This window comes from Solea senegalensis, linkage group LG21, assembly GCF_019176455.1.
Source record: "Solea senegalensis isolate Sse05_10M linkage group LG21, IFAPA_SoseM_1, whole genome shotgun sequence".
NCBI lineage: Eukaryota > Metazoa > Chordata > Actinopteri > Pleuronectiformes > Soleidae > Solea > Solea senegalensis.
In genome coordinates, this window is record NC_058040.1 from 586,744 (window position 1) to 609,432 (window position 22,689).

Below are 22,689 nucleotides of genomic sequence, written 5' to 3' on the forward strand. Positions count from 1 at the left end.
ACCTTTGTGACATGGAATGCCAGTTTGAAATTTTCTTCTCATCTAGTGTGCCATTTTCAACAATAACACAAATTATTATTATTATTGTTAACACAAAATACAAAAACATTTCCAATATTTCCCTGGAATTTTATTCCATTCATAGAGCACATCTGAATGCTGTATCTGCTCAAGCTTAATAATAATCATTTTAAGAAAATACATCTTAAAAAAACACTGCTCTGTCTGGGAAGTTAGGCCAAACCAAAACTGAGACTACAGTACCTTGTCGTAAAGCCTGTATCTGCTGCGGAGCTGTCACTCAAACCCATGAAATCATGAATTTATGCCACAGAGTGCCACCCGTGGCACAAGTGCCAAAGGTTGCTTACCCCTGCACTGGGGAGACGGGGACAATCAGACACAGGTGACACTAACAAGACACAGGTGAAACACATCAGGGCAGGGCAGACAATCAACAGGTAAGACGGGACAGGAAGCGAAACCTGACAAGGTTCACACACTTGGAAGAAGTACAAAATAAAACAGGAAACAAGGAACTGGAAACCAGACAGCGATCAATCAAAGGTCCAACAAAAGCGCCTGTGACAACTTTGACTTTTATTTCACCGCTGTTGTTGTTCTGAGCTCCTAAATGTGCCACCATTGGAGTCAACTGACTTGAACTGAACGGTAACTTGTGTCAGGCCACGCCAGGGGATGTGACAGAGCGGCGACATGTGACGCTTTGGTAATAAAAATGGATTAGGATTTATTTTACTACACCAACGAAACTGGTTAGCGTCTGAAGTGATCTTATGTTTCACAGCTGATAGTCGAGTCATGGCTTATAAAAACCAACCAGGAAGTGAATGTGGGTCTGTTTTTTGTTTTTTTTTGTCCGTCCAGACTAAAATGCAGCCTCAAAGTTTTCGAACAAAATAAAGCCAGCTGCGTTTTTAAACTTTGATTTCAGGGGGCTTTAAAACTCCAGGGGAGTGTGAACAACAGGCATTTTCAGAGCACCAGCTATGCATCCTTAAATGAAAATAAGAGTGGCATTCATGTAACCACAGTATGCAGGGACAGTGTTGAGTTTCTCAAGAGTCTTTTGTTTACGCGTTACATGTACAACACGCCGTCATCAGCGTACACTACGAGCAAATGTGCCAGTGATTGGTGTGAAGCAGCGCTCTTAATGCCGTCAAGTCCGATCATCTTCAGACACGGGATCCCTCAGCCTGAACTCCACCACCTTTTTCTCCCGCTCTGTATCGTCTTGAGCGCTGCAGATTAGGACTAATGTAATCACAGACCGCTGCAGACAGTCCAGTACGGGAGACAGAAGCTCGGCCAGACATACAGGTATTCTAAACTGGTTACATTAGACCAAACAGGCCATCTGTCTCCCTCTGTAATTGGACACTGTGGATTAGGAGGAGACGGCAGTGTTTCCCAGCCAAGTGGGCTAGTTAGTGTTTATTTGGAATTAATTACCAAGGAGAGTGGAAACCTCACAGCTCCTTAAGAGTGAATCCAGACACTTGAGGCTGAGGATGAGAGGAAGGAGAAGAGCTCTATGGCAACAAAGCTGGAACACTTCGCAAAGATGTTTGACGCTGCTGACATTTATAAATCTCAGATGATAATGTAGCTGGCGTGTCGGAGTTAAGGTCTATTAGAAAAAAGAAAGAAGCTTTTACAGACTTCTCCAGTTCGGTCACCCTAAACTGAGGCTGTGAATGAATGGATTTCTTCAGCAGAGGTAACGGGATCCCTGGTGTGATGCCATTAGCTGCTCTCATGCTGTGGGTGATTTCCAGGAGTTGAGTGAAAGGACAAGAGTATATATCTCTTAAAGCCTGTGAGAATGGAGCATCTAACCAAAGACTTTTCATTTTGTTGACTAGAAATACTGCAGGGACGTGTTCCGATGTGTTTGGACAAGCAGGGAAATGAATAAACCCACTTAGACTTTCTATTTAAAAGCTGCTCTTTTTTATTGTATCTACTTTTTAAAAAATGTTGGTGAAGGGCTGTATCACTGCATTTTTTTCACTATGCTAAGTTTCAGTTTGCATGCAGTGAAATAAATGTACAAGTGAGACAACACAATAAATTAGCATATAATTTACATTTGAAAAAAAAATTAGTAACAGTGTACCAACATTAATACCGAATATAAAATATATGCAACTAATCACATGATGCTTTTTCATTTCTGTTGCACTTAGGTACAGGTAATAGCAATGTGACATTCAAACATCCAAGTTCACAGCAATGAGTACCAGTTTGATTGATTTCACTTTTTTTTCTGGAGGCTCCAAATCCCACGGCCAGCAGTTGAGTTAGTCCAAGCAATGTCTAAATGCTTCTCGGCATCCACTGTCCTCTTTCCCAGGTCGCCTCACTCCTGGTTTGGCAACCGCTGAAACCTGTTCCGACATCGTCATACTGAAGGTGGCTACGAAAAAGTAGCAGCAGCAAAAATGTAGAAGTTAGTTGTTGACAGCTTCAATGAGATCCTCGCACATCGTCTCTCGGATTTCTCGGACTCGTGCTCGAAGTGTGTGATGGAGAAAATCCCACAGGCGTTTCCCTTTCATACGCACCCTTTACGCCAGCAGAAATGTCATCTGGGTAAAGGGTTACCACGGTTACAACTGCGTGAGTGTCCATTTTGTTGGTAGCGCAAACAAACAAACAACAAAAAAATACAGGGGCTAACGATGAAAGTTCCCAGTGTGAGGTATACACAGATACAGACAGAACAAATAACATGACCAGCATTTACTAACAGAGATACTGACAGGATATTATTTCATATTGTTTGGATCCAGCCTCACTGGAGAGGGTTGAATGGAAGCACCCACTTGATAGCACCAGACGCCCGGGGGGGCTTTAAAACCTCAGGGTAGCACACGGGGGAAAAATAGGTAAACGCAGTACCCCAGGAAAAAATATATAATTAAGTGGGGGGGAAAGTCAGAGGAGTGAGTCAACTGATAAGTGTCTGAATCCTGGAAATGTGGTCTGACAATGTCTCCACAATCAATCTGATGGGTTTGCATAGTGAGTGCTGGCCCCTTATTTCTAGGTAGAGTCAGACATTTGAGATTAAAATGCAAGTTTAGGGCGAGAAAACCACAATACCACTCGTGTATGTGTGTTAAATGGGGTTTGTTGACGAGTGGGAACGGTGCTTAAGAAAGCAGACCTCAATGAAGTTGTAGCTCTGATGTATTTCCCCATTGTGAGACTAATAAAGGATGATTTTATCTTAACAAAAACACATAAGGGCCTAATTAAGCGGTGCATCGTAGAACTTAAAAGAGGTTCTTACTGTTGTTACTGTGGACTAACGTAATCAGCAATTATTGGGGGGGGCCCCCGTTCTAATCTCGGGCTCCCATGCTGCAATGCCCCTGCACCTTAGGGCAATACCTGAACACTATTAAGTCATAATAAGACGTGATCTTCCTCCTGCAGCTTTTTTCAGCCTACAAGACAATGGTTTCTCCCGGTATCGGGTCTTAATGCTTAGCTGGCTTCATATTCACTGAACAGACATTAGAGTGGTATCAATCTTCTCATCCAAAAATGCATGTTCTCCATTGAGAATGAAGCCATTCCCTTCATTCTCATCAGTGTAACGGTGTTGGCTTCCTGCTGAGACACAAAAACACGACGGCCAACCGAACCAACATCTGGTTAAATAATAGCAAATAGGAAACTAATAGGAAATAGTGACTGCACTGTGACTCTAGTGACCAGGCCGCTTCATAGAATGTGCTCCTTCAAAAGTAATCCTTCAAAAGTCAACTGAAAGCTCCTCAATGGGACGTTTAGCAAAAGGCCAGTTTGGTAACAGTGTTTTCTTGAGGCCCAGGCACCGTCTGACAATGTCTTCATTCTAATTTGGACACTGGGTGAACTTTGCTTAGCGTTATCAATAATTAAGGCACCCATCTGGGAAGTAAAGATGGATTAAAAGCTTGCCAATAACTACTTGGTATTTTCTGGTGCAGGATAAACATTATATATAATATATAAATCCTTACAGTTTATAAGGGTCTAATGTATTTTACAGTATGTAATATTTTCATTCCAGCAGAGACATTGAAATTCAATCACATTACATTCCCTCCCATGAAAGTTAGGCTATCATGTGACAAAAACATGATCAGAGGACAATATCTCAGCTCTGTTTGGAATTGTACAATAAATATACAGTACACCGATGGGATTTCTCTGTTGAGCAGTAAGTTGTAAATAATTGTATTTACATGAAAAAGTGCACTGAAGCCAAAAAGTCTGCCTGCCAATAGCACCATCACAGTCGTCCCACAGACAGGAGTCCCACACAGGAGTCTCCTGCTTCCATGCCCTTCTCCCCTCCGCCTGCACGTCTCTGGGGAACATCCTGTGTGAGTGATGTGTCCAGCACTTTGGATTAATTGAAACAACAAACATGGAGCACGACTAACAATGATATCAATAATTATTATTATAATAAAAATACCAACTAACAATCGTCCAAGTTCCACTTCACAGAAGTGAAAATTAAAAACACAACAACAACGAAAAACAAAATGGTTTGTCTCAGCGTCATGAGCTGAGCAAGTGGTTTGGATTCCACCAGGATGGAGGGCAGGAGGATCAGATATGAAACAGGGAAGTTCTTGCTCCTCTCCAGAGTTTTGCTGTCCAGTCTGCCCTGTTTCCTTCCTTCTTCTCTCTCTCTCTCTCTTGCAGTGCTGTGCCAGCCTCCCTCCATCTTTGCTCTTCTTCTTCTTCTTATTGTTCTCCTCGCTCTGTTTGAAACTGTATCTCGCCCGTGTGCTCCGAGCGTCAGTGGCCCTGGCAGGTCTTGCAGCACATCTGTCTGAAGTACGCTCGGCTGCAGAACTTGAACTTCAGCACCAGCGGGCAGTAGGCCACTTTGTTTACATCTTTGCATTCTGCACACACACACACACATACACACAGAGAGAGAGAGCAGAGTAATTTAATATGTTTCAAACTTGTTTTCAAAGTTTTTTTTTCACGAGTAACAGGTGAATCGCTTCTAGCTACACTTTTCACCCAGAGGTGAACTTCTTCATTCAGGAGGAATGTAATTGTTTTACGTTTGGTCTCCATCATGTCTGCCAGGTCAGGCTTCTTTGTGTTTTATTGTATGTGATTGTTGTAAATGAATGATGCAATGATGTCATCGTTGTATGTCCTTGTTTTCTAATTAAAAGAAAAAGATGCATGATGGGAAAAGATGCATGTCTGTCTGCAGTTTGCACAACATGAACCAAAAATGTTGAACTTATCTAAATCAGCACCATTATACTTTGAGCTGGAGCCATATTATTATTATTATTATTATGTTTAAGACATACTTGATATACTTTGTTATACTCCAATTATCATAGTGTAAAAAGAATAATAAGTGATTTTTATAACATGACCTGGATAGAGAAACCAAATAAAAAGGACCAATTTACTTCTACTTCTTTTACTTCTTTTAGCACTACCCTCCTGAAGGGCTATACAGCTATTGAGTAGCTCTAACTTAATGTATTTAGCTCTAATAGACGCTACCCTATAATAATGTATTGAGTGTTCCTACTACTGAAGTAACAGTAGTGACAGAGTTCACTGCAAGTGCTATGTTACTGACTGAAAGTCCACTTTACAGAAGTGAGCAGTGAGCCCCTGCAGTACATTCTAACATTACTGCCAACAGCTGGCTAAGATAGATTCAGTGTTGTTCGAATTTTCAGGACCTTTTTTTCCCCCTTCTTTCTTTGTCATATTTTATTTTTAACATGTTACTATTTTTGCTTGTGTTTGTGTTACTTTGGTTAGGAGAAATATCCAAAGTTGGGTTACAAATACATGTTTTGTACAACAAACTGAGTCACTGACTCTGTAACACTGCAGGGACACAGACTAAGACTCACCTGCTGCATCAGAGCTGGTGCATCTCCCTCAGGCTTTAACATAATAAAACTATACTTGGACGCAGAGAGTGAGGCTGAGACAGATCCTGGCCTCGTTCACAGAGTGGGATGTCTGCCATCTCCACCATGCACACTCATATACACACACGTACAAACTGCTTGCTGGATGCTGGACAGGCTCTAAATGCCTTATCACGATCAGAGTGTCTTTCCTTATTAGGCTTTGGCCCCTGCTTCCTTAGAGCCAAATGAAACGAGACGTTGCCTCACTGCTGTCCGTAAAGGAACAATTAGCCTACAGCTAATCCCATTAGCCAGCCTGTAAACGCTGCTCACGTTTTCCATTCAGCTTAATCGAAAGGCCCTTCTCTATGCATCTGAATAGCCATCCATCATGTGTAAGTGTATATGGAGGCCTGAGCTGTTTGGCTTTGACCAGGAGCCAGCCTCACTGGAAAGATTAATGTAGCTGGCAAAGTGTAGAGGAGTGTGTCATCCAAGTGTGTTTAGGTCATAGTAGAACGGTGAAGATGAAGATGGAGACGGTTCATAGCCTTTTCAGTCGGGCTATGCAGATACAGCACAATAGGTGCTCACATAAACCATCTGCCTTTGCATTTGAAGGCAGAGAAAGACCTGCGTCTGTCTGGCGACCGTGCCGCGTCTTTTTGTGACTGCGATGAAGACTGCGAGCCGACAGCTCGTCACACATACGAGCTGGGCCAGCGCTATTAAAATGTGATGGCAGACTCAGACATGTGCGTGCGGTACAGTAGAGATGGGGTACGGTGCATTTACTCGTCTTACCGTCGCCATTTGAAATGGGGGTTGCGTCACACTTGCTCTCACACTGCTGCATGGTGGGGGGCCGGAGGGACTCTGCACAATCGTTAGACGGCTGCCCGGTGTACGACAGACACTGCACCGTCCTCATCTGCTGACCCAGGCCGCACTGCGCTGAACACTGTAACAGATGACATCAGAGTGAGAGTCAAATGACATTATAAATGCAGGTGCAATTGGAGGGAATCCCCCCCTGTTTGTGCCCCCTTATGCACCTAGATACACATTCAAATATTCTGAGTAATCCCTGCACATGCACCAATCATCCAGTCAACACTGCAGCCAGTGAGGAGAGTCCCATTCCCCTTCTCTTTTTTTTTTTTGAGTGATTCAGTTGGCTGCCTCTCACTGCTGTGTTTCCTAACTCGGAGTAGCCACGTCAAATGTTGCTCATGAGGAGTTTCTCTGCCCAAATAGGCTCATTTTTATGCTTGTGTCAGGAGTGAAACAGAACATTACCTCGTGTTTCTCTTCTTAAACCAACATGCATGAGTGAAGGATGCAGTGGAAAACAAAGTCAAAGAGGCAAAGTACTTGAGCAAAACGTCCTTGACTTTTCACAAATATATACAGTGCTGCAGTTTTAATGATAAAACTTTCACATATGTGCATACAGTATGTGGATTTGTTTGTTCAAGATGGACCTCAAAAAGATGCCATATCTGCATAATGTAAGAATGTAAAGCACAGTATGTGCCTCCATGATCACAACCATGAAGGTGATGAGGCCAAATCAGCAGACACATACACTAACAAGTGCAACAACTGCAGCTACAGGCAAAGTAAAAGGAAGTATCAGTGCTGAGGTCCACGTACATGTTTTGCTATGACTATGTGCTCTGCTTCTGACCCAGTGTCAGCTGGGATTGGTTCCAAACCTCCTGTGACTATAATCAGTATCGATAAATGACCATCATCTTGTTCAAGTTAAGACCATGTCATTTGCTGACATTGACCAGACATCAGTGCATTTAGCTCCTTTTGATTTTACACCTTTTTCTTTTTTTTGAAACTGTCCAAAGTTGATCTTTCCATTCCCTCTCCAGTTGCTATTTTCTGTCCAAGCTGCAGGGAAGTCTTGTGTTTTTGTTGTTGACGTTATTATTCTGCTTCTGTTTGGTTTTCATTAACAAAAGCAATGTAACATTGTTTGTATGCCGTGTCCTCCACCTGAAAACAGACAATGTCAAGCAGGGCATTAATGACTTTTAATTATTTTCAGATCGACGTATCTGTCAAATAAAGTCGAGAAGGCAAGTCGTTTGATGATGTCATCACATTGACACAGCAGAGGAACACACCTGTACAACAATGGGCAACGTTTCTCTGTCACATTAACAGTCAATGGTGAAAGTGCACTTTCAAAAAAAAAAAAACATGCCTTCTCAAAGACATTTAAACAAACAAAACATAGGCTAATACCTTGAATTTTCAGGTAATTTTAAGTGCATAACAGAAATAACATCTCTCCCTCCATTTTCCACCCCCAGGTACATGCCCACCAGATTCAAGTCATCTTCACACCTAATCGTCCGCCAGACTCGGTACGATTAGGGACTCGGTTCAATTGGGTCCGAGTTTGCTTTCACACTGAACCTTTTCGCTCATCTGTTGGTTAATGCAGGGCAACTTTTGTTTCCTCCACAAAAGAGAAAAACATGGCGCTGCATCAAATCCTATCGTTTTATGTGAACATACGACACATATATACGCTGCAACAATGGGCTCAGCCATTTCTCCTGGATATTGTTTTACACATGCATATGTTTTGGTTGTGTAGTGTTTGCCCTGCGTTGTAGTCCACTTCTTACATTTGGTTAATTTGAACCAAACCAAGACCTATGTTTTTAGGAAGACCGACAAGGTACCCAACTCTCATTTAATCAGAGAGAGTGCATTGTGTAAACAGAGAGGAAAAAAAACATACGACTTGTCGACTTGTGCCACTGACGTCAAGGCGTCAACACATCGGCTTTTTTGTTAATGCCCTAGTGTCTACACCAGCAGTGAAGGGGCAGAATCAGTGATCATATCCCATCAAACTGCTGAATGAGCAGGATAATTCCCTTCTGAAACCTTTTTGTTTTCAGTCAACTCATATTGTTACCTCTGTCTAATTACTTCCTGTGTCGCATAGCACTGCTATACTGAGAAACAATAAAATGCCATTGTTGTTTAGGTTGAATAAAGAAGCTTTCTTCAACATGTTTTCAACATTGGCTCGATTCCCTCTCAGAAGACAAGGCTTGATGGACTTGCCTTGACAACACAATTGTTTTTAGATACATGAAGACGTTGTTGTACTGAGCCCAAAATGTGCACCTGCATGTCTATGTCTGACTTCCATCAATGTGCCAGTGATAATAAAAACTTAAGATTGATTATATGAGTAGCCATTAAACTTTTTACAGGAGGATAAAAAAAGCAATAAAGTCCAAAATAACAATTACAGAAGGTGCCAACATGCATTTGGCAAAACAACCACAAATAAAGTGGATGTCTTCATAATTAATCTTCATTGGAAGCACTGAGGTATAACACACCTGTGAGCTATCACTGTGTGTGTGTGTGTGTGTCCAAGTATGAGGGTGTGATGTGAACTCAGCCATCAACAAATGGCTGCCTCCTGCTGACGGGCTTTCTGTCACCTTCACTGATCCTCGCTGGCTGTCTCAGATCAGTGAGCCCACATGTCATCTCTTCCCAATTAGAAAGTCTTTATTAGGGCCTGCTGCCAGCCATGACAGATGGTGTATGTCAATGGCGTGACTTAAGTGGGATTTGAACCGGTTTAGGTCTGGGAGACCTGGCGTTCTGTAGCTGGCAACAAGCTTCCCTTTCTGATGCTTTGAGGGACGAGGGCCGGCAAGGGTGAAGCTAGTAATTACAGCCAAAAAAACAAAAGAGGTTCCTCACATTCACACACACACACACAAACACAGCGCTCTGCAGTGCTTGAGAAAGTGCTGCGTAAGAGCAGACTCCAGCTGTTGCTCTATGAGGTATTAACGTGGGCTTGGTGTGGCGATGAGCCTGCTCTTTGATGGTCCACGTTGAGGTTATCAGTCAGCTCTGCTTTGTTTATGGCAGTTATTGGCGCTGATTGAATTGTAAAAAAGTGCGTTCGCAAACGCACACATGTGGCCGTTGGGAGGAGAAGCCAAGTGAGAGTGGTGACCTAGACTGCCTGACTCTTGACCTCTGACTTGAACAACACAGCACTGACACTATGACATCGCCTCCACTAGAGAATGAGCGATCCTCTAAACACCAGAGCGCACTGTTTAAAAATTCCACTTTTGCTCTAAATTATTAACAAACGCTACAAAATAACAAGCCATACTTTTTGTAGATACAACTTTCCCTGACGCACGTTTTTCTGGCGTCCTCTTGCTAACATGAGTCAGCTGTGTTATAAAGTTCAACAGCTTTTGCTAAGCTCACTAAGCCATGTCAGGGTGAACCCGAGAACACTACTCCTCGCTCTTCCTCTAAATCGTGTTCCTGGAAGTGATAGAGAAGCCTGGACCGAGGCAGAGATAAAATTCAAACAGCCAGAAGTATATTACTGCCACTGATCACACACTGCAGGCCTGCTGGAGCACTCACACTAGAACACACAAGCACAGCCTCTATCAGAGCAAGCACACACACACACACACACACACACAGACAGACAGAGAGGGAACTCGGGTGTATATTATCTAACCCATTCCCGAGCACATGGAATATATCTGTGCATCATTTGTCTCTTTCATTCAGCCTGTCCTTTAAAATTACAAAAAAAAAAAAAACGCCTTTTTTTCATAGACATGAAGGCAGGCTTAGACTATTTTTGTGCGACTCATCAATAATTCCATAATTACCTTTAAGCCTAATGTAAATAAAGTGATTGGACCGGGCCCGTTTCAGACAAAAGTCCATAAATGATTCATGCCAGTTGACATAATTTCAAGTTCTTTGAGCCAAGCACAGTAAAATAGAGTGAATTTAAATACCATTTTAAAATAGCTTTATTAGCTTCATCATACAATGTAAACATTTATTATATAAAAAGTGTGTAAAAGTAAGTGATAATAAGTACAAACTGATAAGTGTAAATTGGGGGCTACAATTTACGACAGTACAGTGAACGCAAAGCACAGGCTATTGAAGCCAAACATAAAATGAACCCACAAGGGGTGAGATCCATCTCCCTGGATGGACAGAAGGTGCAATACAGTAGATATCAACGTAAAGGAAGTACCGACTTACCTGTCCCCATTCACCAGGGATCCAGCGAGGAGGAGGACAACGTCCTAAACTGCAGCGGATGCGGACCGGAGGCTTGTTGTGGCTCGGGCAGTGGGCGGGCGGGAAGGTCTTCGTCAGATCACTGCTCTTACACAAGGCAATGCGGTGCTTGTAGCCGGGGCCACATTTAGGTGTGCACTAAAGAGGGACAAAGATATGTGAGAAGAAGAAGATGGTACAACAGTACTTCAGGCTGAGTACTTTTCAGAATATCCTCGTACCTCAGACCAATCCAGAGTGACCCACTTTGGCGGGCAAGACTGGTTGTTGCAGGATTCTTGTTCAATGGGTCGGTGAGTCAGACAGTGGGTGTCCTCCAGCGTCTCCTCCTCAGCGGGACCAATCTTCCTGATACACAGCACTGTCCTCGTCCTTATCCCACCGTCACATGTCTTCCCACACTCTGACCAGTCACCTATAAACCACCTGTAGAAGAGAAGCATCTTAAAAGAGGACAATCAAAGTGAAACGCTCCACTGTGAGTGTTTTCAATGTGGTTCCTTCAGCATGTACATACAGTTTATCACCTGACCTACTGAAGCAACCAGCCAGTTTGATGCCCAGTGACATTCTGGTGACCAATTCTCACACAGTGTCCACTGGGATTGGCTCCAACTGGCCCATGAACCCTCAGGGGATAAGTATTACAGATACTCAATGACTGATTGTATGAATGAATGAATGAGATATTGTGTCCTGGTGGACAGGTGTTGCAGATTAAGCTTTAGTGTCAAGTGATGGACCATGCCACAACAGGCCGCTGGGCTTCTGACCTCCCCAAGATTTGGCCCCAGTGTTGTCCAATCCCCCATCAACACCCTTCAGAACGAATATCATAAAACTGCCCAGACAACAGCAACTCCAAACACATCCAGCCTGTGAGAGATTACATCATCTGGAAGAATGTATACAGAATTAACAACATGTTCAAACATCTGTTAGCTTTCATTACTCCAGCCTATAAAACCGGGGCCTATTCTAAAACAATCGTGTTTACACGGTCTCCTATTTTGCCGGCCTTTCCTGAGGCTGCATGAGAGCGTTTGTCTTCCTACACAGACACAGATGCCATGTGTGCAGTGTAACTCAATGCACACATACACCACCACAGCTTTCAAGTATTAACGAAAACAAACAAGATACCGCGAGTCTGTGACCACCGAATACAGATGTTAAAATAAATAAGCCGTGGACCGTAGGCTACCCTATGAAAACAAATGACCACTTATACAGTAGATTTATGAAACTATCAGTTACTTTGGCTGAAAGACATCAGCACTCATTTTCATGCACAAATAATTGTTAGATGGTCTGAAACTAATTAATGCGATGCATTCACTCCCTCTTTTTCCAGGCGTGATTGAAGTGAGCCTGGCTGCTTTTCCAGCTATGGCTCGAGCTTCACGGACATTTGGCCACCGAGTGCAAATTCATATTCCACCTGTATACGTGTATATTACCCCTCCAGGATGGACAAAGGAGCCAAAACAATCAAACACAGGTGGTCATTTCCAAGGCTCTTATTGTTGGCACCAGGCAAACATTGAAAATAGTTAACATATGCAGTTATAAATCACTGTACTTTTATTTTATTATTTTCTTCCAAACACATTTTACAACCAGGGCTCATTGAAGGTGAATTAATATCACCAGTCAGTCTTGTTTTATGGAGGGTTTTCCTTTTGAAAGCATTAACTTAAAGTTGCTCTGCTCAAGTTTTTTTTTTTTTCATATGAACAGTGGATCAAATATCTGCATAGTGTGAAAAGGTGTAGGAACAAACCAATAGAGAATCATCAGTCAATGCACGTTCCCTCAATACTTTGAAGCCCTTTAGCATCTCTTAGGACACTGCTTTGGTTTTACAGCATGAAATTTGACTGTTTTGGTTTAGTCACACCACTGTCATCACAAAGATGGTGTAGTTTATAATATAAAAGTTTATAACAGCAGCTTTATAAGCAAGTTGCACTCAACTTTTGGGGATTTTTGATAATATTATTCTGTCTCTGTTTACTCTTTGTGAACAGAAACACTGAAACTTTATTTGCATGCCACGTCCTCCATCTGAAAACTATCAGATGTGACTCAGGGAGTGTTTGTGTGTATACAGCAGTAGAACAGGGGTGGGTCGGGGCAAGAAGCATTTATCCAGTCAAACTGCTGAATCGGCTACAACAAAGTTTTTGGAGCAGTAGAATTCACATCTGAATCTTTTTGTGGGTGCTTCTCTGAGTTTTCAGTCAAACCAGTTTGCAGTAATTTCATTTGACTTCCTCAATGTTGCTGTCTGTCTTGAATTTGATAGACCTTTATATTTAGAAGTTACACACTACAGTTTAATGGTAATGTTGTTGATAATTCATTGATTCAATCATTTATAAAAATCCCTTATCTACGCACTGTGTTTCAAATGTAAAGAGTTTTTCCTCGCTCAGAGTTAGGGTCTAAGGATAGAGGGTGTCACTTGTTGTGCAGACTGTAAAGCCTATCTGTGTTTGTAATGTTGTGACTTGATTTGTTAAATTTCGGTCAGATTTTTGAGCAATTACATAGAGAAAAAAAAGCTATAAAAGTTTAGCAATACGTACTCTGGGGGACACGGCTCAGTGTTGCAGTCCCTCTGTTTCTCTGGAGGTTTGCTGTCTGGGTCACAGTAGCTGTTCTGCACCACAGAGTTGTCGTCCAGCCTCTTACACACCACCTCCTGCTTTTGCGAACCTGCAGGAGGAGAAGGAGAAGGGGGGAGACTGATCAATAGAGCAGCACTGGGACTCAGCTGATCTTGCACATTAAATCACTCGAGAAACATGGAAGCCAGCCGTCGTGTTGAGCGCTGTGTTTGAGCGGACATGGTATCACTTTCAGTCTGTAGCAAATCCAGACATGTAAATTCCTGATTCTTTGCAGGATATCTTGGCAAATCACTTTTACAGAGCAGAGAGCTCTTTACTTTGGCTTCTAATGGAGAGAGTGAGGGCTACTGTATCGGTGTCACAACTCCCACTGTGTGCATGTATGTGTGTGTGTGTGTGTGTATGCCACAGCAATTCAGAATGGGTCTGTTGGACCCTCATGGGACATATCCCACAGCAGACTTGTCTGGCAGCTGTAATGAGATATGGATGCATGCGTATGTCTGCACGTGTGCCTGTGTGTGTTGCGTGTGTGTGTGTGTGTGTAGTATAGAAAATCTACCCATCTGTTGTTGAAGTGAATTACAGTTTGGAGGCCTGGTGTGAACCATAAGGGTGAAGCAGTTTCAGTTGTAAGGCTGTCAGAAGGTGTTTTTCATAGGTTTTATTAGAGCAGTGATATATTAAACATCGCTTCACGATTAGCTGAGCTGGCTGCATCGAATGGGTGAATGATTTAAATAAAGCGTTACTGATTTAAGCCTCCGTGCGATCACAGACACATGGTAGACACAAATTAGATCGTTTGGATCAACAATGCACAGGCATGTTTATGATGCTGGAAGGCCGCGTGTGTGCTTCTCCATCTAAGGAACGACTTCAAACCTCTGCTCAGGACTTGGAAATACTTCCTCAGAAAAACCCACATGCTTATTCAGTCATGCTTTTACAAAATATTACAAACCCATCCAGGCCACGCTTGACAACTGGGAAGAAACACTGTTTATTGTTACATGAAACCCATTGCTTTTGGGCTAAAAGGTTTGGCTTAGTCATTCTTGAGGCTCTGGTCAACATTGCAGTGCGGTTTCACATTTTGCATGTTTGACTTTGTAGGACAAGCGCTCTGGAAGAGCGGCTACATCTGTGTGCAGCTCTGGTAAACCAGAAGCTATGCAGAGCAGCTCATTCACAGAAATTACACCTTATTCATTACTCTGGCTAAAATATGGAAAATATACATATTGACTTTATTAGAAGGGATGAATCTCTGGGCTATAAAGTAATGATTTTGGAAACCCATCTCAAATTATGATACTGGGTTTCCACACACTGCTCTTCAGCATTTGTGGAATTATTGGTTGGGGGAAGATTTATAGAATGACACACACACACACACACACAGAGGGAGACAGAGATGAAGTACAAAATATTTGAAAGGGTTAGAAATATTCAAAAAGACTTTAAAACACCCGCAGCATGTTATGGTATTCAACACCAAAATGCTTGGAGAGCTATTATTCAAAAAAGCCAACTGGCCACTGAAGCTCAGCAGAAGGTCGACACTGAGAAGGCAGTATTCTTCTCTCGCAGAAAAATAAACTTTGATAATGAAAAGTTATACAACAGTTTTCGAAAATCAGTATCTATGAAGAAAGAGGGGGGAGAAAGTCATATTGTATGTCATGTAACAGGCAGCCAGACTAGCCTTTGCTTCTACTATCCAGTATAATGTTAGAACCAATAATAAAATAAATAACGAATGATGAAACACGAGAAATGAGGTGGGTTGTTTCTGCATTTAGCAGCTGTAATAGTTGAGTTATAGCAGATGCTTTTCAATCAAGAGTAATTCAACATATGAAAGATCATCTGTAAAAAAGAGCAGCAAGTGTAAATGTTTCACTTTCGACAAACTGCATTTTCACGCACCTGTTTAATGAAAGGGTTCCCTGTCCTTCATGTTTTAGATGTTTCCTACACACCTGATTCAAATGTGACCAAGCTCTGCAACAGCCTGATAATGACTCAATCACTGGACTTAAATAAAAGTGATTATAGATAAATAAATAAAAAAGTACAATAGAACAAGCTCGCTGTGCTGACTCACCTCCAGCGCAGGTAGATGAGCATTCAGACCAGGGCAGGTGGTGCCAGGAGAAGCCCACCTCATTGTCGCCACTTCCTGTGCGCTGGATGGGCACATTGAACTTGTAGCGTATTCCCATGTTCTGTTCCTGGAGCAGGATCTGAAGTCAATAATACAGAGAATAAAATGTGAGGAGAAGAGGGGGAAAAAAAAGCTATGGTAGGGCATGAAATGATCATATACTGGATGTGTCTAAAACAGAATCCGAATGAATTGCAACTTCCAAAAATGCATTGAGCAAACATGCATGCAAAACACCACACAGATCAGACAGGAAGAACACTTTAGAAAACACACAACAGAGAGGAATTTAAATATTCTAAAGGTGCTAGTACTTGTTTTATGACGTGTGCTCGCCTCTCTATTGGCAGGTAATGTGAATTTCGACTGGAGTGCATGTTTAGAGTGGCGTTTGTGTTAAGATGAGCCGACAATGACACTGACTCATAGAGATTAAGTTGTGCTCTCTCTCAGCAAATATTATAAATGATGAAATATTATAGTAATTTGAATCCTATATTGTTACACAGTGTAGAATTGATTAAATCAATCAATAAATGATTCTTTTCCACAAGCAGGTCAGTAGTCAGATATACGGTATATTGATTATGTTCTTACGAATTAGTGAACCTCTGAATAAGGGCTGCAAACGATTCATTTGTAGATTATTCCTAAATGAATCCCTTCGTCGCTTGATCCATTAAATGTGACGACACAAGTCAATCAGTGTCTGTGAATGAGTCTCATCGAGTTGAAGAAAGCTAAAAATCAGAATCTTTCACATTGCAAATAACAATATGACCCGCTGATAACATTCATGTATTGATCACTATAATTTTAAACGCAATTTAAACAGATGAGTAAGATGAGTGAGGCCCTGGTGGCCTTATATTAGTCTGCTGGATGCAGAAACCGAGGAAGTAAAGCACAGCCGCAAAGAAATAGCTGGTGGTCGAGTGGCCAGTGGCTTGTGTACTCCAGCCACAATGTGTGGTCTGGTATTTTCAACGTTCATGTCAAGGCAGAAACCACCGGCTAATACAGCGAGGAAACGGCGGAACATGTCATGAAACCCATTATAGAAGTAAGTGCATCTGTGGTGTTTAACATGCACACACAAACCCTTCACACAATAACGTAGAGAGGACGCACACAAAACCAAGTCACACTGTGTTTGCACTCATCAGTGTCTCCATATAAATAGCTTTCAACCCCAAACCACTGGCTGAGGGTGAGCTAAGGTTAGCACCCAGATGTTGAGTTTAAGTGGACTTAAATACATAGCAGCAGGATAGAGCTGCAGAGCGAGAGGAGGCACTTCTACCTCAGGTGATCGGTGAAGAGGGTGAGACTGAAGGTGTCAGGTGGTCTCATGCTTGTCCACTGACAGTTTGAGAAGGTCCCGTGTGAAGAAACAATGGAAATTGTAAAGTATTCAAAGAAATTGTTTTTGAATTGAATGCATTGGACACATCTGTTTCTACTTTGTTTACTTACATGAAAGCACCACAGGGTTCCTTTAAAGGGATAGTTTGGGTTTTTTGAAGTAGGGGTAAGGTAATAAGGTACTTGTGCAGTCAAGTGTGTCACATAAATCCACATCTCGGTTCGGTTTTTGTGAACTGAAATAGTGTAACTTAAATTATTTGTATGCTGCATCCTCCATCTGAAAATGGGCTCTGTCAAGCAATACTATCAGTCCTGTCAAACAGCTGTAAAATTGGGTTTGGGTTTGGGTTTGGGTTACAGTTAAGGGTTAGACATTTATTTGTGATATGATTTATGTCCCATGAGTGTCCTGACAAAGAATGCTGCATAAACATGTGTGTGTTCCAAGGATTGTTCCAGGTGAGCACCTGAGTCAGTTTACACAGTCCCAGGGTTAGGGTTCGGTTAGGTTTGGGCCAGTAAGAGTTATGGTTAAGGTTACTCTCCTGACTCCTGAACCAGACTGTGTGTGTATTGGGGGTGTTTTATGTGAAGCAATATGCATTACATTTTATGAGCTATACAAATAATGTTTGTTTGTTTGATTGATCACTGCCTCTTTTGGAGTGGGAAATGGGAAAACATTGTGATTTCTGTCTTCTTTTTTTTTTTACTGTTAAACAAGATATAGGCCCTATTAAAAATGTTATCAGAAAACCCCTTTCCTTTGGAACTATACTTTCTTCTTGTATTATCCAACATACATAAGCGCAACAGCACCAAAGCTGTTATGCCATTGCAGCTGAGCTGTTTGGGTTACACTTTCAAAAGGCTGCTTAACACACTGGTCACACCTTGTATCTCATACAACCCCACTTCAAAAAAGACCAATAACATTCTCTTTAAAGACAGAAGTCTGCTATGACTTTGAACGATGAAAACATCCCATCTCTGAACTTTGAATGCTGCCTGTGTCGCTGGCGGCGAACAGAAACTCAACAGAAATCTGATAAGACTCAGGTCGCGAGAAGAGGTTCAGGGTCAGATCTTAAGTGTTTTTGTGTCAAAACATTTTTGCGACACTAATGTCTACAAAGGCTCTGCTGGTGTTTTTAGAGTCTGCTGCCATGCCACACAGATGCAAACTAATTAAAAACTTCACTAATACTAGGGCAAGAGAGTTTCTCATACTCAGTACCAGTTCAATACTTTCAATACTGGGAGATTGGGGTACATTGTTTACTTCATTTTAAATTGTTAATGCACATTTTAACATGCAGTAAAATGTAAATAACTGCCAGATATTTAAAGTTATTCTGGAAAAATGGACAAAAGCACTGACTCACAGGACATTTTCTGACCCTTTATGGTTAAAATAAGCAAAAATGTTTAGGCTTAGGTGTTAAAGGATTAAACAACTGAAGCATTATGTTTTTGTAATGAATAAATGTGTGATTATTAAGATTGTATTGGACTGATATCTGTATTAATACTCAAGGTTGTGATATCAATATTGGACACAACAATGTGGTATCAAATCATCCCTATAATCTTAATATTATCATATGTTAACTTTAAATTACCCGGGGGTTGTTGAGGGTCAGTGAGCAGAGCTTAAGAATTCACAGTGGGGGCAATAAGAAATTCAGTATTACCATGACAACCAGGTTTTCAGTGGTGGCCCCCAGCGCCTCTAAAGACTCCGGTTCGTCAGAGGGTCTCTTGTAGTGGAACACCGTCCCCGCGATGTCAAACTTCCTGGGCCAGTCGATGGTCCATGCTCCGTTGATGTAATAATCATCCCTTTCAGATTTCAAAGCTAGGTAATCACAGAAAGCAAGAAACCCTTTGAGAAAGCTGAAATCAAAAGCAGACAGGAACGGTAGCTGAGGCAACAGGTGGAGACAATCATTTTGGTGTGATGTCATTGCCGTCGTACGTCTTCATCATCATCAACATCAACATTCACAGCCCTCCCCTGATGCTGCCGCTGACAGCAGGCTGAGCAGAAACACACAGCAAACTAAGACGTCCACGTGCACCGACACGTACAATACGTCTAATTTAGGAGGAGAAAGAAAACACACCTCAGGTGAAAGCCTGGACGAACCTCGTGAATACCACTCTGTCTGGTTGTCAAAACAAAGGCTGGTCTCCAAGCACAACAGATCTGAAAATATCCACTTTCTCTGCATTGAAATGGGGCCAAATTGGGGAGAAACAATCCAACTGCTCGCTGTGCTGTCTCTCTGGCTCATGCTCTCCAGACTCCTCTCTGCTGTATTTACGTAGAGTAGATGGGCAACAGTTTACTCATCCTGAACACATCACAATCCTCCTCTCAATAAATTCCCTTTCAGCACATCTGGCACGGATTGAGAGCATTGTGATTTTGTTATATTGAACTGGCCTGTTTACACAAAGCCTTCACAGGACTTGCACCAAGTGTTCTATGGTCTCCTTTGGTTTTCACTTTCACAAAATACAAAATGTAAAAATGGAAGGACTAAGACAATGCTACAAAATAAAACTATTATCTTTGTCACTGTGGTCAGAGATGACGTTCATGACAAAGTTACACGTTGATTAAAAGGGAGAAAGTAAGTCCAACAGCCAAAATTGTACTCTTTAAACTTTGATATATAGGCACCATATCCTCAATAATCCTGGTGGAGCAGGCAGCTGTCACCAAGGCCCTATAAATCTGATGCAGCTCTGTGGTTCAAAGTGTAACTTAAGCCCTCCATCAACACCGTCCACAATAAATTCAACACACTCTCACATGTCTTTCTCTTGTTAATGAAAAGACACAGAACTGGCTTAATTGAATCGTTGTTTGATGGCTGTTTGATTGTTTTGGTTCTGATGCTGCCAGTGTAGCAAATACTTTTTGTTTAGTCTGGAAGTGAATGGATGAGTCTGGTGCCAAGACTATCACACACATGTATTTAACTGTGTGTGAGTGTGTCTGTGTGTCTGTGTGCGTGTATTTTATTTTTTTTTACAAACCCTGTTTCATAGATCCACATTAGGTAATATGGGATTAATTGATGGCACTTTCTAATTTTCAATTGACAAGGAAATCCCAGGAAATGTGGTTGACACAGAACGGAACACATAATATGAAACAGCCTGATGTTGCAAATCACACTGCAGTGGTCTGCTGAGACGAATGGATAAATGATGAAGCAAGACTCAGAGTCTGCAACTACGCTTGCACCTCTGTGAGGCTGCACTTTAATTAGAAACAGTAGGTTTTTGAGATATATGCTAATTATACCAACTTAGTTTAGAGCTTACTAAATCAAGTAACTAACTTGTATTAGCACTCACAGAGTACTGTTGTCATTTAGTTCTGCAGATGCAGTGTTTGGTCACAAACAGAAACAGATCCAATGCTGATCCGTCCAACAGTTGTGGAGTCATGTCACTTAAAACCACAAATGTCAACCTCAATATAGAACAAAAGATAAACTAAAGGCTAATGTCATTAGGATCCAGTCTCCAAGGAACATAAAAGTCTATACACCATCCAGTAGATGTTTAACTGGAAAGAATGTTTTTACCCATTTATGGCACTTAACCAAAATGTGCTTGAGTGTAGTCATTAGTGTATATATCCTCTGGGACGCATGAATATCTGTGCCAAATTTCATGCTAATATGTCATAATTGTCAAGATGTGTACTAAAAAGCAAAAATGTTAACCTCATAAATAGGTCACTACAATCATTCTCTGAGGGCTGTAAATGTCTGTACCAGTAACTTTAAAGATATTTTTGCTTCAAACCACAAATGTCAACCTTGAGTAAATGTCAGGGGATTGTAAAAATCATTAGGGTGTATCCTTTGGGGACACTCAAAACTGCATGGCAATACTGAGAACTCCAAAAAAGATTAGGATGCATCTGCTGGGGACCTTGAATATATATATATTTTAAATTCATAGTAATCATAGTAATGCATATGTTTGTGGCTCTAAACTGAGGGTCATGGGATTATCTAAGTCATTTGGATGTATCTTCTGGGGACCCTGAGTATGTAAGCAAAGTTTTGTTTTCATTATGTTTGTGCCAATGTGTGGAAGGTCAAGATATCATCAAGGCCAGTAGGTTTCATCTTGTGGCAGCCATGGCAGTCGTGGGCAGTCCATCCAATAGAAATTTCAGTCTGGACTAAAGTGGTCCCACCACTGGTATAGCTAATTAGAATCCAGTGCATTAAAACAGATTTTAATATCATTACTTGTGTGATTGTGTCATTTCAGGGCCATTACTTACCAATATAATTCTTGGACATGGCGACTTCTTTAATCTCGATATGAACTGATCCTTTTGGGATCTGAACCACCTCCATGTAGCCTGCAAGACAAGGACGCACCCAATGTCTCATTCCCATGTGACATCTTTCCCATTGCAGAGGAGACGGAAAGTCATGTATCATTTAAGGTAAGAGTACGTATAGAAAAAATTCCAAAACACCGAAAAAGGACAAAGCAGGAGGACAAAATAACCCCTTCCCTCTTCCTCCATACACACACATGCACTCACAGTATTTTTAGATGGTTTACTAGCCATACCATAGAAGGAGAAATATGTTTTCTCTCTCTCCTGGTCTCTATAGATGACCTCAGGCTACAGCCAACACCAAGCCCCTATCTCACTCCTAATTTCTTCACTCCATGATGTAATTAATGAGGAAAATATTATGTTTTGATCTATATTCTGACAACATAATTCTAAATAGTCAAAAACATATGCTCTGTGGGTGAGTGACAAAGGTGAAAAAGGCACTTTTCCATGAAAGATTATCCTCCTGGCTTCGGGAAAGGGTTGGAGTTTGGACAAAAGCTGCTTGGCCAGAAAGGACGGTGAGTTATTTTGTTTTCTTCACTGTCATCTTCGCTTTGACACATGTGCTCATCAAACCAAAGCAAACTCTCACCTTCTCCTTTGTCCAGAATGAGTGAATCAAAGACGCCTGAAAGCTGCTGGAGCTCTCACAGACAGCTATATCTAAGCCTCTCATCCTGAAACAGCTCGTGTGGAGTCAGATGTATTTTACCTCCTCGGGGTAAAGACTCATTGAAGAGTCCCTCTGTGGCCTCACAGGTGCTGCCGTCCCCTCCGCACACGCGGCATCGATCTTCTTTAGCGTCAGATCCCAGGGTGTTGTCGCAGCCGACATGCTTGAGAACGAGAGTGACAGTGGATTCAGGATTTGGATCATGAAGCACAATTTTAGTGTAACTTTTAGTGTTACAAATATCTTGAGGTCAGATTTCATAGATATCATCCTCAGTAACAAACGTGACACATACAATATATAACTGAGAAGTGCACAAACTTCTGGCAACACTTAAAATGCCAACTCTAAGATGTTTTATAGAAATCAATTTATACATACAT

At 41.7% G+C, this 22,689-nt stretch overlaps 1 protein-coding gene across 3 annotated transcripts in view; it reads right to left on the bottom strand.

Annotated features, from left to right (window-relative positions):
* Positions 1-1,960: 1,960 nt before the first annotated feature.
* adamts6 (ADAM metallopeptidase with thrombospondin type 1 motif, 6) overlaps positions 1,961-22,689 on the bottom strand; it is a 71,801-nt gene continuing 51,072 nt past the window's right edge. For all 3 annotated transcript variants that reach the window (XM_044012163.1, XM_044012162.1, XM_044012164.1), the window contains 9 exons: positions 22,346-22,469; positions 21,562-21,642; positions 18,938-19,101; positions 15,816-15,954; positions 13,661-13,790; positions 11,291-11,495; positions 11,031-11,207; positions 6,741-6,897; positions 1,961-4,940 (listed from right to left, as the gene is read on the bottom strand). In XM_044012163.1, the coding sequence (XP_043868098.1) occupies positions 4,831-4,940; positions 6,741-6,897; positions 11,031-11,207; positions 11,291-11,495; positions 13,661-13,790; positions 15,816-15,954; positions 18,938-19,101; positions 21,562-21,642; positions 22,346-22,469 (1,287 nt within the window). In that variant the 3' untranslated portion in view covers positions 1,961-4,830. The remainder of the gene's footprint in view (positions 4,941-6,740; positions 6,898-11,030; positions 11,208-11,290; positions 11,496-13,660; positions 13,791-15,815; positions 15,955-18,937; positions 19,102-21,561; positions 21,643-22,345; positions 22,470-22,689) is intronic.